The sequence below is a fragment of the Dasypus novemcinctus genome, chromosome 18 (genome assembly GCF_030445035.2).
Source record: "Dasypus novemcinctus isolate mDasNov1 chromosome 18, mDasNov1.1.hap2, whole genome shotgun sequence".
NCBI classification, from domain to species: domain Eukaryota; kingdom Metazoa; phylum Chordata; class Mammalia; order Cingulata; family Dasypodidae; genus Dasypus; species Dasypus novemcinctus.
This window is the reverse complement of record NC_080690.1, coordinates 59090345-59105957: the sequence shown is the minus strand read 5'-3', so window position 1 is coordinate 59105957 and position 15613 is coordinate 59090345. Positions and strand designations below refer to the sequence as shown.

The window sequence follows — 15613 nt, the reverse complement described above, 5'->3', positions numbered from 1 at the left end:
ACAGGGATTTGGCCAGGTCACCCCTGACATACTATTAATGATCCTATTAACAAGTAATCGTACTGACTGCTGACAATTTGCATAGGGTTGTGCTAAGCCCTTCCCATATATTAATTCATCTAATCTTCATAATAACACTATGAGGCAGGTCCCGTTGTTATTCCACTTTTCACACGAGGAAACTGGGCACAGAGAGGTGAAGTCATGTGTCTGAGGCCACACAGCTGGAAGTGAAACCCTTGCAGTCAGGCTCTTCAATGGCACACTACCTTCCCTCCTTGGAGGCATGCTTGGAGGGGCAGTGGTGAGTTTAGACCGCGACTTGGGGAGTGTGAGAGGCCTGGTGCAGAGCGGATGCCCAATAATGTTGCTCCATTGGTGGACAGATGAGTGTAAAGCTCACAGTGGAGCGGGTGAGAGCACAGCCTTCAGGATGAGGTGCCTGGGGTCACAGCAGCTGTGACGTGCACAGGGTACTTAACCTCCTTGGGTCTTGCTTTCTTTAACTATAAATTAGGGGCAATAGCAGCCCATTCTTTATGTGGCTATCATAAGGACTTCCTGAATCTCAGATTCTGCATATGAAACTTTGGAAGAGTCCTTTGTTTCCTCTGTGCCTCAGTTTCCCTCTCTGTTAAACACACAACTTTCCCAACTTCCAGCTCAGCCCCCCATCTCTGTGCCTCACCGGGAAACCCTCACAGGGCAGACAGTACCTGGACAGTGTCCACGGGGCAGGGCACGAAGTCGGTGTGTGAGAGGCAGCGGCTGGGCCCCACCAGGTGGGGGCCTCGGGGCCCCTCCCGCCGATACTCCTTGATGGGCTGAAGGTGGAGGCGCTCGCGCGGGAGCACAGCCTCATAGCAGGGGGCGTAGCCAGGCGGGGGGAGGAACTTGAATTCACCGTGGCGGCCACCAAGGAGGAACCGCACCCTGGCAGGGGAGAATTGGGGTCACTGAGAAAGGGTTTCAGGGGAGAGTCTGCGGTCACTAGGGGCTAAGGGAGAAACCCTGGGGTCAATGGAAGGTCCTGGGGAGACTGAGGTCACTGGGCAATCATGTAGTCATAGAGGTCATTTAGGAGTCAGAAAGGAAAAGACCAGGGTCAAGAGAATACCATAAGGGAATGTCTGAGGTCAGTGGGAACTATTGAAGGATCAAAAAGGAGAGTGGAGGGTCACTGGGGAGTTAAGGCTGTGAGAGTCTGCAGTTATTAGAAAAGACTTAAGATTATTTCAAGGTCAGGGGAGGGTCCTCCACAGAAGACCCTGGATCAACTGAGTCTGCAGGGAGACTGTAAGGTCTTGGGAAGACCAAGAAAAAGGTCATTTGGAAGTCACTGAGAGGTCTGTGAAATAATTGAGGTCATTGGGGGGGGTGTCACTGGGAATGAAGGTCATTGGGGCTAATGAAGGTCATTGGAAGATGCTGGCATTGTTGAGAGGCCAATGGAGTCATTGGGAGAGTCTCAAGTCACTGGGGCATCACTGGAGGGCCTGGGGCCATTGAAGGTCACTGGAAGAGTCTGGAGTATGTAGAGGTCACTTGGAAGGTTGGGGTCATTTTAAGATTCTTTGCAGATTTGGGAGTCATTTGGGTGTCACTGAAATGGCATGGAATCACTGGGAGAGTCCGAGGTCATTATGAGGTCTCTGGAAGGGTCTTGGTTGTTGAGAGATGGCTAAGAGAATCTGGGGTCATTAGAAAGTCATTGTCAAATTCCAAAGTCACTTGGAGGTCATTGGGAAGACTTGAGTCGGGGAGAATCTGAGTTCACTGGGAGGGCTTGGGGTATTGGGAGGACACTGGAAGTGACTGGGGTCATGTGGAGGTCACTGGGCCCCTCTCATAAGGTTCTGTCCACCAGTCAGTCCTGAGGGTAAGCGGCCCTTGGGCAGCCTTGGGGTGACTGGGGAAGCTATAACTCAGGTCAGTCCCAGGTCTGGGGATGACAGTGGGGCAGGGGCAAGTCCTCACTTGACACCAGCGGAGAAGCTGACGACAGGGAAGAAGAGCCCATCAAGGTTGAAGGCCTCGAAGACGCCCTGCACGGGACAGCCGTTGATGCGGAAGGAGATGGAGGGCACGCCGAGGTCCAGGCAGCAGCTGACCACATCCTCAGGGGCCAGGAGGTGCTGCCCTGGGGATGTCACTGGGCGTGCCACATGTCCTGCAACGGGGTCACCAGGGAGGGGTCACAGGTCAGAGGTCCCATGGAACCAGGGGTCTCAAGAGACAAGGAGCAGATACTAGAGGATCCTATGGAGCCCAGATCCTGGAAACCCTATGTTCCCGTGAAGGTCCTGTCGCTCTGAGATTAGGGACAGGGGTCAGGGTTCCCCTGAGGAAGGAGCCCGAGAACTGTGGGGCCAGAGATTAAAGTCCTCCTGGAATTAGGATTCTGAAACTTTTGGAATCAGAAGTCAAAGATGAGAAGTGGTTATGAACTGGGCAGTTTTCTGGGCTCTCTGAAGTCAGGTCAGAGTCTGGGAGGCTATGAGGAAACAGGTCAAGGCCAGGATTCTGGAGGCTCCAGGGTTAGGGTCTTGGGAAATGAGGAGTTAGGGGTAAAAAGGCAGCCTCTTTGCAGGTTCAGGATCATGAGAACCCCACGGGGTGTGGTCAAAGACTTGAAAACTCTGGGGTCAAGGGTCAGGGGTGAGGGTCCTCTGGAACCTGGGGGTCACAGACCAGAGGTCAGAGTCCAGGTACCTGTCCAGAGATGCAGCCCATCAAAGCCGTAGGAATAGAGGTCATCGCCGACTCCGTTGCCACCCCAGCCCTCGCCACCTCCAGGGTAGGGGCTGTAGCCCTCCGTGAGGGCCCAGCCCACCCGCAGGTGGGTGGCCTGAGCTGTCAGAAATGGAACCACCTCATCCACCATCACTTCAAAGTACCACTTGCCGTACTGTGTCGAACCCTCTGCTCTGCCCACAAAAATGTTGGGGCGGATGCTGTGGGAGAGAGGCACAGGAGAGGGGGAGGAGCGAGAGGGGGAGAGCCCGATTGGTGGGGCGCATGACGGACAGGGATGAAAAGACAGAGAGACATACTAGGAAAAGCAGGCAGAGACATGGAGACAGCTAGTGAAAGACAGAGTGACAAAGAGCAGAGACAAAGGCAGACAGAGACACCGCAAGGGCAGATAAAGGAGACAAATGGAGAAGAGGGATGGGAGAGGGGCAGAGAGACAGAAACAGGCAAAGAGTCAGAAACAGAGGGAGAGCAAGAGGGAGAAAGAGAAGGAGCGAAATAGCCAAAGACAGGAAGAAAAAGAGGAAGAAACAGGGGCAGAGATGAAGCCAGGGAGAGAGAGAACAAAGGAGGAAAGCAGGGGAGTGGGGAGCCAGGGCTGCGCTGGGGCCGCAGCGGGGGGTTTGTGAGGACACAGCGTAAGGTCCTGGAGTGGGAGACGGAGGAAGGTGCATCCACCTGGGCGTGCACCTAAGTCTGGGAGAAGGCTGAGCCGTTCTGAGTTTGCCTGGGGTTGGGTGAGGAGCCAGACCTGGTGACGTAGTTGATGAGGTTTGTCTGCAGCAGAAGCTCACGGCCAGGGAGCAAGTTCTCGGTAATGAGATCTTGGTTGGAACGCACGGCTACGCCATTGCACACGCACAGGGAGCACAGCACGTCCAGGACCTGGAGGTCAAGGTCAGAGGCTGGGGTGCAAGGACACCGGGGCGGGGGGGGCAGTTCATGGAAGGACCAGGGTGGGAAGCCAGAAGGAAAGGATGGTGTACAGGACAGCATTTAGTCTGAGGGGTGGTGATGAAAGTGGAAAATCAGGGATCACAGAGAAAGATTTTCAGATCAGCAGGGGTTGCAAACTCTTGCCTTCCAGGGCCAGGTGGGTGATGTCAGTGTGTTAAATGGATAGAAATAATGCAATAGCAACTGGTAGGACCTGTGGCCAAGTGGAGAGTGTCTATGCAGCCCCACCCGAAGGTTATAAAATTTGAAAATTGAAAAAGCACTTCACAGATCTAACAAAGCACATCTGTTCAGAGGCCATGAGTTTGAGACCCTCGTGCTGAGAGGGAAGTGCTTGAGTGAGGAGTCCAGGGTAGAGAGGGATGGAGGAGGGGTGAGGGGAGTTCCAGAGCCACTGGGAGAGCTCAGGGTCAGAGTTCAGAGCCCGAGAGGTCAGGGGCGAGGGCCCACCTTGTGGTTCCTCCCGTGCTTGTCCAGGAGGGAGATGATGGACTTGATGTGGTTCTCCTGGATGATGTTCAGCACTTCAGGGCTCTCGATCAGGACGCAGTACAGCACCTCCAGGATCCCTGCATGGGGACCGACGCCAGAGGTGAGGTGGCCACGGTCCTCCCGGCCCTCACCCCTGCCCACTCCCCTGGATCCTCCTACCAGACGAGGCCTCCAGCCGGTCCAGCTTGCTGACCAGCCAGTCCAAGTTCGTGGAGAAGAGGGCACAGTTGGTGCGGTTGCCGCGGATCAGAGAGGCTGAAGGAGGAGAGGAGGTCAGACCCAACAGGGTGGGGGTCCGGGGTGCTCTAGGGGGGAGTCAGGACTGGGGCCCCTCACCCAGGAGTTCATAGAGCAGATTCACAATCTCTTTCCAGGACTCGGCTGCCTCCTCCCCTGCGAACTCGGAGAAGTGAGCAGCGGTGGTGTAGACATTCAGGCGGTCAATGCAGTTCAGGACCAGGGAGAGCATCCCCTGGGGAAGGCGAGAACAAGCGGGTCGCAGCAGCCCCAGGCCCTGCCTTCCTTGGCTTTCTTGGATTTTCTAACTGACGTTCACTCAACAACTAGGGGCTGCATTCCGGGGTCTAAACCAGCGCCATTAACTCCACATCCCCATCCGCTCCTCCCGGGCTCCCCAGATCTGTCCTGGTCCTTCCTGCCTCTACCCCCAACACAATACAGCCTTTCTCATTTCAGGACTGAATCTGTGCTCCTCCTTCCTTCCCGCAGGCTTCTCTGCCCTCTGCCCTCTTCCAAGCACCCCACTCCCGGTCTCCGCTCCCTGCTGGCCCAGTTCACTCTTCACACCAACTATCAGAGACTTTTTCACTTTTTTTTTTAGCACTTTAATCTTTTTTCTTCTTTTGTTGTGAAGTATAACACGCAGAAAAGTGCAAAAATATATACATATGTGATTTAACCAACAAATATAAAGAAACACCTGTGTAGCCGTGACCCAGATTTAGAAAGAGAACATTGCCAGCGCCCCCGGCAGTCCTCTGCAGCGTCGCCTGATCACACCCCCCTCCCTGCTAGGGATACATTGTCCTGGCTTGTATGGAAATCCCTTCCTTGCTTTTCTGTTTTTACACATATCACTAGACAATCTAGTTGAGTTTCACCTGTTTCTGAACTTGAATTAAACAGCAGATGTTCTGCTGCTCCTCTGCTCTTTTGCTCAACATTAGGTTTTGAGATTCAAGCACATTATTGCACGAGCCCGTAGTTCATGCTCGTTGCCTCCCGTGCTCCCGCTCGTTCGCTCTGCTCCAGCTTCCCTGCTCGCCATTTCCAGAACACGCAAAGCACATCCCAGCTCGTGGCCCTTGCACCTGCTTTCTCTTCTACCATCTGCCCCTCTTGCCCTTCCTTCCGGTCTTTACTCAAAGGTCACCTCCTCTGACCACTCTTTTAAACTGCAACAACCGCAGCACTGCCTTCCACCTTCCCTGCTTCGTTTTTCTCCTTAACGCTTGCCACCGTCTAATGTACCATATGATAATTGACTCATTTCTTCTATTATTGATTGTCTGTCTCCCCCTTCACCCAATGTCAACTCCATAAGGACAGGGAGTTCTGTCTGTTTGCCTCACAGCTGTGCCCCTGGCTAATGGTGGGCACTGAGCGCGTGTTTGCTGAGTAGATGATGGCTATTTAAACTCTCTGAGCTTCAGCAACTCCTTCTGTAACATGGAAATTATAAGAAAATCCTCCATAGGGTTATCGGGAGGATGTCTCGTATATAGAGCCTTTAAACCCAAACTAAAGACTAAATTCGAAGTAATAACATCTAACACAAAGGACCTATGTGCTGCTCCAACCCTTGGCATGTTCTAACTCCACCACGGAGGCACCGACCGTTTTGTTACTGATACTGTTCTCCTTGGGTCACACCGGGAGCCCCTGGAGAGGAGGGGCCAGGCTGGATGCTTTTGAATGAACTTGCTCCTCCGCCGCGGGGTGGGGACCCCTTTGTCCAGCCCCTCCCCCGCCAACCCCTCTGGGCCCCTCGCACTCAGGCCCCGGCCAGGCGGAGCCCCCCACGTCTCCGCCCTTCGTGCCTGCACTACACACGGAAGACCCCCGGCTCCTGACGCCAGCTGAAGTCCCTCCCCACTCATCCTGCGCCCAGCAGCCCGCTCATCCTGCGACCCCTGCCCAGGCCTGGGCTCCGCCGACTTGGCCTGGGCCCTGGGCTGCACTGTCCGGCTCCGCTGGGCCCCGCCTCCAGCCAGGTGGGGCAACGGGGCGCGCCTCCGGGGGCCACCGCGCGCCCTGCCCCTCCCCAGAGGCGCCGCCCGTGCACACAGCCCGCCCCCTCCCTCCTGGGTCCCCGCCGCCTCCCCGGTCCCCCGCGCCCCGCGCCCCTCAATCGCGCCTCTCCCGCCTCCTGCTCCTCCCCGTGCCCCGCCGGGACAGCTCGGTCCCCAGGCCCCCGGGCCCCGCCCCCGGCCGCGGCCCCACCTCCTCCTGGAAGAGGCTCTGGCGGTTGCGCAGGCTGCGCAGCTTGCTCTGCTTCTCCTCGTGCTGCAGCTCCTCGGACGGCGGCTCGAAGTAACCGATGAGGTCCTGCAGGCTCAGGATGACGCCCTCGAGGGGCAGCGCCGAGCCCGCCGGCGGCCCCGCGCCCCGCGGCTTCCCGCTGAAGCTGTCCAGGCCCCTGCGGGGACGGCGCCGCCGTCAGCCGGGGACCTGGGGCGCCCGCGGTGGCGCGGCGCGCGGCGAGGCGGGACTCACAGACACGCGCGCTTTACAGCGGCGGAGACCCAGGCCACGCAGCTGGGACCGGCACTCGCCCCCGGTGGGCGCAGCGGGTCATGGGCGCAGGAGTCAGGGCTGGGGAGGTCGGGGGTCAAGGGTCTGGACGTCAGAGATGGGACATCCAGGTGGTGGTCAGGGTGTGGGGTCAAAGATCCTAGTTGTGGGGTCAGATTAGAGGTCAAGTGTATAGCGCTCAGGGGTCAGGAGTTTAGAGGTTAGGGATCACGTGGATGGCAGAGCCGGCCCTGGATGGCAGAGGCAGGGATTCAAGGGGGCTGGGGCAAGGTCAGTGGCACGCCCCCCACGGCGCGCCCCGCTCACTTGATGAAGAGGTTGTACAGGGCGGCAGTACTGTGGATCATGCGCGCCGCCTGGGACTCCTCCTGCTGGCAGCGCGTCAGCGACAGCGCGTCGTCCATGTGGCCTTCCTGGTGCAGCATGGCCTGGGAGTGGGAGGGACAGGCTCTCGGCAGGGGCCCCGCCGCCCAGGCCCACCCCAGCCCCCACCTCCACCCAGGCCTCGCCCCACAGCTAGACTCGGCCAGTCTGTCTCTCCGTTTCTGTCTCTTTTTATCCTTTATCTGTCCGTCTCCCCCTCTTCTTCCTCCCTCCGTCTCTCCCTGTCTCTCCTTCTCATCTCTATCTCACACTTTCTCTCCCTCTCTCTTTCCACCTCACCTGTGTCCAGGCCCGACCCCCTCTGCCTTGCAGATCCCCTCCACCACCGCTGACCTAACAGCTCCCCGCAGAAGCTCTGAGGGCGCCCCCCACCTGACCTGCCCCCTTCGGGTTGCCTGACCACCTTTCCGTGAGGTGCCAGTTTCGCCCGAGCTGACCTCCCTGGGGCCACCATGCAGTCCCACAGCTTCAGGACGCCCTCACTGTCCCCGTGGTCCCAGGCCTGGTCCCCACATCCTGGGCTCGTGGGTCCAGCTGTGGCCCTCCTGTTGCGCAAAGGGGCGCCTCCTGGGGCTGCCCATTCCTTCAAGTCTTTATCGAGCGCCCTGCTCTGGGCGTTGGCGGTGGACCTACGATCGCTGTCCTCCCGAGCTGACATTTCACTGTCCCCAGATGGGTTAGGGGCACTCCATGCTGCCAGGTGCTCAGGACAAAAATCATGGCAACACCCTCAAGCCCCACCCCTACTTCTCACCCCGAAATCCAGTATGTCAGCAAATCCTGTAAACTGTACCCTCCAAATAAAACAGAAGCTGCCCCCTTTCCCCACTGCACAGCACCACCTGGTCCTGCCCCCTGTTGCTTGCTCCTGACGGTCACAGCAGCCTCCCACTGGTCTCTGCTTCTGCCCCTGCCCCCTCAGCCTCTTCCCTACATGCAGTCAGAGGGAGACTTCAGCTGAGGCCAGTCGTGCCCGGCCCCCACCTCCCACTCACAGCCTTCCCGTGGCTCCATCTCACAGAGGGATAAAGCCAGAATCCTCCCCGTGTCCCATGAGGCCCCACAAGAGCTGCTCCCAACACCTCTGTCCTCACCTCCCACTGCTCACTCTGCTCCAGCCACACTGGGTCTTCTTTTTGTTATTGCAACAAGTGATGCTCATTCCAACCTCAGGGCCTTTGCACTTACTGCTCCTTCTGCCAAAGGCAGCAGTCCCACTCCTCGATTTTAAAACTATTCGCTTCATTAAAGGCATTTCATTCACCATTTCTGAGCAGTAGGAGTTTGGGAACAGGCCTGTTTTGCTTACCAGCTTCTCCCCATACGTGCCGGGATAACCTGGGTAGTCAATAACTGTTGTGTAATCTCAGTCTGCTTGTCACTGACTTTTCTGTGTGTCTTTGTATCTCTCTCATGTTTTTCTCTCTCTCTGTCTCTGCTTTTCTCTATTTGTGTTTCCATGTCTCTTTGTGCCTTTTTCTGTCTTTGTCTATATTTTTCTCTCTTTTTTCCTGCCTCTTGGTCTCTCTCTCTGTCTTTCTCTGAATCCCCATCCTCTGACACTCACAGCCCCCTTCCTGCCCCTGCCTGCACCCCACCACTCTCGCCTGCCAGGCACCCACCTTCCTCTTGAGCACGCCGAGCCGCAGGGCTTTGGGGTCCGCGGCGGCGTAGGTGAGCCACAGGCCCGAGGCCACATGCTGCACGAAGCACAGCGACTCCCCGTACTTGATCTCGGGGGGCCCCATGCCCTCCACGTCCCGCTTGGGACCCACATCCAGCTTCTCCTGCAGGGGTAAGGGGCAGAGGTCAGATCCCTCTGCCTGTGCCTTTAATGGGGGAGCCACTGAGGGACTACAGCACGGGGACTGGAGTGGGATTTGGGGTTCCAGGAAAGGTAGGGCACCCCGAGCCCCTCTGACCTTGGAGATGCGGAAGCAGAAGGAAGTGGCCTTGGTGTGGGCCTTGCTGGCGTCCACCACCACGAGGCCCTGGTCCTCGGTGAGCGCCAGGTACCGCCCCGTGGTAACGTGCCGGATGCGCAGGGGCTGGCCCCAGCGCAGGTGGCTCCCACTCCAGCTGCAGAGGGCGAGGGGGAGGGGAGTCAGGGGACCCCTAATCTCCCCAGGCATGCTGCAGTCTCGGCTCACACCTCCTCAAGCTACCAACCCTCTTCCAAGTTGCCCCAGACCTACTCTGGGGCCCCCAGACCCCCAATTCTCTCTCAGGCCCCCACAGCTACCTCAGGATTCCTCAGATGTCTCCAGTGGCCCCAGGTTTTCTAGACCCTTAATTTTCTTCCCCCAATCCCTCCCACTTTCTTTCTGGACTCCCTGCTTCTCTTTCCTGCCGGGATTCCCAATCCTCCCCAGGACTTTATTTTCCTTAATTCCAGGATCCGGAGGACTTCCATCTCTCTCTTGGGCTCCCCAGGTTTTCCCTAAAAATCCTCCAGTCTCTCCCTCAAATCTTTCTCCAAGGCCCTTTTCCCCTCAGAACCCCCCGGGCACCCCTCCTGCAGCCCACCCAGCCCCTCACCTGATTCTCAGCGGCTCCAGTCTCCAGAGGGAGCGGGCGTGGGTGCACACAGCTCCCCCCTCATAGTGCACGAGCCTGGGGGCCCAGGAGAGGGTGAGGCTTCCCCATGAATCTGGTCCCTAGCCCTTCCCAGAGGCTCCCAGCCCCCACCCCCACCCCGAGACCCCCTCACCCCCAGCCCAGACCTGCGCTGGTCGTCGCTCTCGGCAGGGGAGATGGTCAGACACTCGTCCATGTGTCCGTGGAAGAGGCGGAGGACGTGGCCCCCGGTCACATAGCCTGGAAAGGAATGAGGTAAAGTGGTCACTGAGGCGGAAGCCCCCGAGAGGCCCAGGGCCCAAACTGCTGCTCCCCCACGGGAGGCTCAGGGCGAGGCTTTGTGGTCTAAGGCGAGGGGGCCGGAGGTTCGGCAGTCTGCAGGGGTGGTCTGAGTTTTAGGGAACAAAATGGCAGTCTGAGATTGGGGGCCACGTTTGGGGCCTGCAGTGGAGGAATGAGATTTGGGGTCTGAGGTTGGGGTCCTAAGCTTGGGCATCTTGATGCAGGGCCGAGGTTGGGGGACTTATGGGCCTGGGGTTTAAGGTCTGTATGGATTTTTGTGGGGAGGGAGGTTTGGGTCTAATGTTCAAGGCATTGGGATATGAGCTTTAGGACTTGAGATGCAGGGCCTGGGTTTAGAGGTGTGATGGCCAGGTCTGGGGTAGCGGTCTGAAGTTGGGGTCTGAGTATTGGGTTTTGAGTTTGGGGGCCCTGGGACTGGTATCTGAACTGTGGGTTGAAGACCTGAACTTGGTAGCTTGGACTTAGAGTTGCTGGGTCTTGGTTTCGGGATCTGGGGCTAAGGAATGAGGTTTGGGGTCTGTGGTTTTGAGACTCAGGTTGAGTGTGGATTGGGAGCCTGAAGTTTTTGGGTATGAGAGTTGGGGTCTAAGTTTCAGGGCCAATGCTTTGGGGTCTTATATGAGAGATTGAATTCTGGACTTTGAAATTTGAGGTTACTGGACTGAGCTTTGGGGTCTGAATTAAAGGTCTTGGTTTGGGGAGTTGAAGTTTGAATCTAGAATCAGTTCATGGTGTACACGTGTTGTCTGAGGGGTGGGTTCTGAGAATAATTCTGAATTTGGGATTTGAAGCTTGGATCTGAGTTTAGGAGTCTGACCTCTAAGATCTGTGTTTGGTGTGTGAGCTGTGGGGACTAATTTTTTGGGGGTGAGTTTGGGGGCCAAAGTTTGACTTTGGAGGGTGAGCTTTAGGGTTCTAGATTTAGGATCAACTGGAGATCCGAGTGTCAGGGCCATAATTTGGAGATCTAGGTTTGGGGTCTGAGGTTTCAAGTCTCAGTTTAGGCATATCTGGGAGGGCACTATTTGGGGTCTGCCTCTGGGGTCTCCGTTTAGGGGCCTGCAGCCGGGAGGGCCTCACCTTCTTCGCAGCCGGAGCAGATGGGGTTCATGTTCCACAGAGTCTGCATGAAGGAGGCGTCCACCTGGAGCTCCCCACTGGCTGTCGACAGGTGCTGGGCGCAGTCAAGATGCGGGAGATGATTTGGGGGTAGGCAAGAGTTCCAGAGCCAGGGGCCAGAAATGAGGGATGGAGGCCAGGAAGCCGGCAGATGGAGGATGAAATTGAAAGAGGTCACAGATCAGGAAATTGAGGTCAGGTCGGTCAATGGTGGGTCAGAAATGAGAAAACTGGATCAGAGGTCAGGAAACGGGGTGGGGCACAGGTCTGGAAATTGGGAGTCAGGACGCTGGGGGCGGAGACTCCTGGAGAGGAGATGGAGCCGTGGTCACACAGCGCGAGGGACCGGGGGAGGCTCACCAGGTAGCGCTCGGAGGAGACACTGACGAGGATGATGTCATCACCAACGCGGACCTTCTCTCCTTCCGACCTCTGCTTGGAGGCCGGGTGCATGGTCCACCAGCAGGCCTCTCCTGCACGCGAGGCCAGGGCCGGGAGATGTTGGGGTGGTGGGCTCCCAGAATGCTCTTCTCAACTGGGCCTCCCATGCTCCCCCTCCACACATCCCCTAGGCCCCTGCCCATAATCCTCTTATTGCTGCCACCAACTTCCTGCCTCAGATCTCTCCATTCCTGCCCTCAGGCTCTACCAGAGCTTCTCCATGCTCCCCTGAGTCTCTCTGTCCAAAAGGCCCCATCCAAACTCCCACAGCCTCTGCCCCGAAGTCCCCCAGCCCATCCCCCCAGCCCTCTGCCCAGAGCCTTCCCCTTCCCACCGCCTGAGTTCTGCAGCCCCCTGCCCCCAGCCTCCCTGCCCGTGGTGCCCCCTCACGCTGCCCCCTGCAGCCCCATACCTGTTGCATCTTCCTGCAGTCCCACATCGAAGGCCAGCTTGTCCGTCATGGAGCGGGAGGTGGTGAGGCAGCTCAGATACTAGGGGTGGAGAGGGGCGTCAGTCAGCCTCCTCCCGGCCCGCACCCCTGCCCCCCTCTGGCGCCCCTTTGCTGGGGCACTCACCATGCGGCTGTGGGCATGCCGGAGCAGGATGGCGTGGCCATACAGGAGCGTCCTGTGACCCCCGCCCTGGGACGACTGCGGGACAAGAGAGGACACAGAATAAGCACAGAGACCCTCAGGAGCTCCGAGACATCAGGCCTATTCGCAGATGGCTCTCTCTTGCCTGCCTAAAACACCACACTCAGTCCTGGGGTAAGGACGCCTCAGCTCAGACCCTCAACAGATTCTCTGCCTCAGTTTCCTCATCTGTGGAAACTGGGACTGTGCCTCTGAGAAGCGTGCAGATGGGGTGTCTTACAGTCCCTGCCTCTGCCACCTTGTCAGTCAGGCCCCCGAAGTCACTCAGGGAGGCGGAGCCCATCCTCAAGGTGCCTGGGGACCCCCGGGAGGCCCCGGGGACATGTGTTCCATGGGCCTCTCTGCTCTCCTTGTCCTAACATGGCTGAGCTGCAGCAGTGGGCACAGGCACGTTCACAAGGCGACATGCCCTGTGCTGCCACACCCCTCTGGGCAAAGGGAGGCCCGGGGCCCTGGGGGCAGCTTGGCACCGTCATGCCTCTCGTTCAACCCTCACATGCCCATGCTCAGAGGGGCCATGTGATGATGCCACGGGATCACATGGCGGACCCACTCCTGGACCGGAGGGGACCCACGCTGGGGATGGGGAGCTGCGGGCAGAGGTCCCATGCAGAGAGGAGCTGGGATCGGGTGCGGGGAGAGGACGGGAAAGAGGAGAAAGGAGCAGGAAGGGGGCACAGGAGGCTCGGAGGCCCCCTCCCCCTTCCTTCCTTCCTGCCTGCCTGGCCTGTTCCGGGCGCCACAGCCCTGACCACTGGGGGTGGGGGGCAGGACCCCCAGCCCCGTGTGCAGGATGTGGGCCCGAGAGGCGGGCCTGGGGTCAGGAGGGGTGGGAAGGACAGGTGACACCCACGGTCAGACCTACCCACTTATCCAAATTGAGGGCCTGCGGGGACGAGGCGGAGAGAGGAAGAAGAGCAGATGGTGAGCGCCCCCCCCCTGCCCGCTCCCCGGCCCGCGCCCCCCCGCCGAGCCTCACCTCCACGCCCGCCTCCACCGTGTTGGCCAGCATCTCCTGCAGCGCGCGCACCGACAGGGACTGCTCCAGGGTGAAGCAGCAGATGGCCAGGTCCGGGGGCACGTTCTGGGGGCGGCGTGGAGGAGCCTGGTACCAACCCTGCGCCTGGCCTTCATACCCACCCCCTGAGACACCGGAGCCACCCCAACCCCGCAGGAGGCCCCTGCCCTCTGCCACCTCCATCAGACACCCTAAACTGCACTAGCCTCTCCAAACGCAGTGTCTGCCTCCCCCCTCCAACCCCAACCCCCTCCAGGCCCAGAGTCGCCTCCACTGAGCATCCCCAGCCTCTAGTGAGAGGCGCAGGGTGCTTCCCGCGGCACGGAGCCCACGCCGCCTCCAGGCCTCCAGCTCTGCGCCTCCCCCTTCGATAACCCGGATCTCTCCCCGTCACCCCGTCCCAGCTCCTGCCTTCTCGCCCAGACACGTGTGAACAGCGCTTCAGAATCACGGGAGAGCCGGCCCCGCACGCGCCTCAGCGCCCCCTCACCACCCCCGACTCGCAGAGGCCTCCCCCTGGGCCCCAGACTCTCTGGCCCTGCTCACCGCCCCCTCACTCAAACCCCAGCTCTCCTCCCCAGAGGACTCCACGCACCTTCCTGCCAGCCCCGCCCCTTCCCCCCAGGGCGCCTTCTCACAATCCAGAGTCTTCTGTCCCCTCAAACCCCCTGGTCCCTCGTCCCTCACACCCCTGCTCACCCCACTGCTCACACCCTCTGACCCCCTCTCAACCTCACACCCCTGGCCCCTCGTGCCCCCTGACCCCTGTCCCCTCATGCCCCCTGACCCCTGTCCTCTCATGCCCCCTGACCCTCGTCCCCTCATGCCCCCTGACTCCCGTCCCCTCATGCCCCCTGACCCCCGTCCCCTCATGTCCCTGACCCCCGTCCCCTCGTGCCCCCTGACCGCCGTCCCCTCGTGCTCCCTGACCCCCGTCCCCTCGTGCCCCCTGACCCCCGTCCCCTCGTGCTCCCTGACCCCCGTCCCCTCGTGCCCCCTGACCGCCATCCCCTCGTGCCCCCTGACCCCCGTCCCCTCATGTCCCTGACCCCCGTCCCCTCGTGCCCCCTGACCGCCATCCCCTCGTGCCCCTGACCCCCGTCCCCTCGTGCCCCCTGACCCCCGTCCCCTCATGCCCCCTGACCCCCATCCCCTCATGTCCCTGACCCCCGTCCCCTCGTGCCCCCTGACCCCCGTCCCCTCGTGCCCCCTGACCCCCGTCCCCTCGTGCTCCCTGACCCCCGTCCCCTCGTGCCCCCTGACCCCCGTCCCCTCGTGCCCCCTGACCCCCGTCCCCTCGTGCCCCTGACCGCCGTCCCCTCGTGCCCCCTGACCCCCGTCCCCTCATGTCCCTGACCCCCGTCCCCTCATGTCCCTGACCCCCCGTCCCCTCGTGCCCCCTGACCCCCCTGACCCCTGTCCCCTCATGTTCCTGACCCCCGTCCCCTCGTGCCCCTGACCCCGTCCCCTCATGTCCCTGACCCCCGTCCCCTCATGCCCCTTGACCCCCGTCCCCTCATGCCCCTTGACCCCCGTCCCCTCATGTCCCTGACCCCCGTCCCCTCGTGCCCCCTGACCCCCGTCCCCTCGTGCCCCTGACCCCCGTCCCCTCGTGCCCCCTGACCCCCGTCCCCTCGTGCCCCCTGACCCCCGTCCCCTCGCCCTTTGTTCCCCAGCCCCCTCTCCCCTCACGCCCTCACGCTCCCTGGCCCACTCTCCCCCCACAGCCCAGCTCTCGCGCCTCAGCCCCCGCTGTCCCCACGAGTCCCCAGGCCTCTGTGTTCCCGCAGAGTGCGGCCTCGCAGCCCCAGCTGCCCTCGTGCCTGCACCCCGAGGCTCAGCCCGCAGAGCGCCCTCCAGTCACCCCCTCTGCTCTTCAAGGCCCTCAACCCCCTCCCAACTCAGACGCCCCCCCCTCGTCCCTCAGCCCTGCTGGCCCCCTCCCCTCTAAAGCACCCAAGTCCCCTCTCTCCTGAACCCAAGGCTCCCGGCCGTCTCAGTCCCCTGAGCCCACCTCGCAGCCCTCAGACCCCTTCCTCTGGACCCAAAACCCTCTGCCCCCCACAAAGACCCTTGCCCTCTCGGCCCCCCAGCACCCCTGCCCCTCCTTCCTGAGATTCCCAGTCCCCCCGTGAGCTCT

At 60.1% G+C, this 15613-nt stretch overlaps 1 protein-coding gene across 1 annotated transcript in view; it reads right to left on the bottom strand.

The window, feature by feature from the left end:
• Positions 1 to 13538, bottom strand: part of RYR1 (ryanodine receptor 1) — a 110364-nt gene extending 96826 nt beyond the window's left edge. Inside the window, 18 exon segments of the mRNA XM_058279118.2 lie at positions 717 to 933; positions 1978 to 2170; positions 2713 to 2954; positions 3506 to 3639; positions 4162 to 4280; positions 4363 to 4458; positions 4540 to 4675; positions 6667 to 6862; positions 7285 to 7406; positions 8985 to 9149; positions 9285 to 9441; positions 9901 to 9975; positions 10086 to 10179; positions 11323 to 11416; positions 11722 to 11834; positions 12215 to 12293; positions 12378 to 12452; positions 13435 to 13538. Of these exon segments, the coding sequence (XP_058135101.2) occupies positions 717 to 933; positions 1978 to 2170; positions 2713 to 2954; positions 3506 to 3639; positions 4162 to 4280; positions 4363 to 4458; positions 4540 to 4675; positions 6667 to 6862; positions 7285 to 7406; positions 8985 to 9149; positions 9285 to 9441; positions 9901 to 9975; positions 10086 to 10179; positions 11323 to 11416; positions 11722 to 11834; positions 12215 to 12293; positions 12378 to 12452; positions 13435 to 13467 (2340 nt within the window). The 5' untranslated portion in view covers positions 13468 to 13538.
• Positions 13539 to 15613: the final 2075 nt, after the last annotated feature.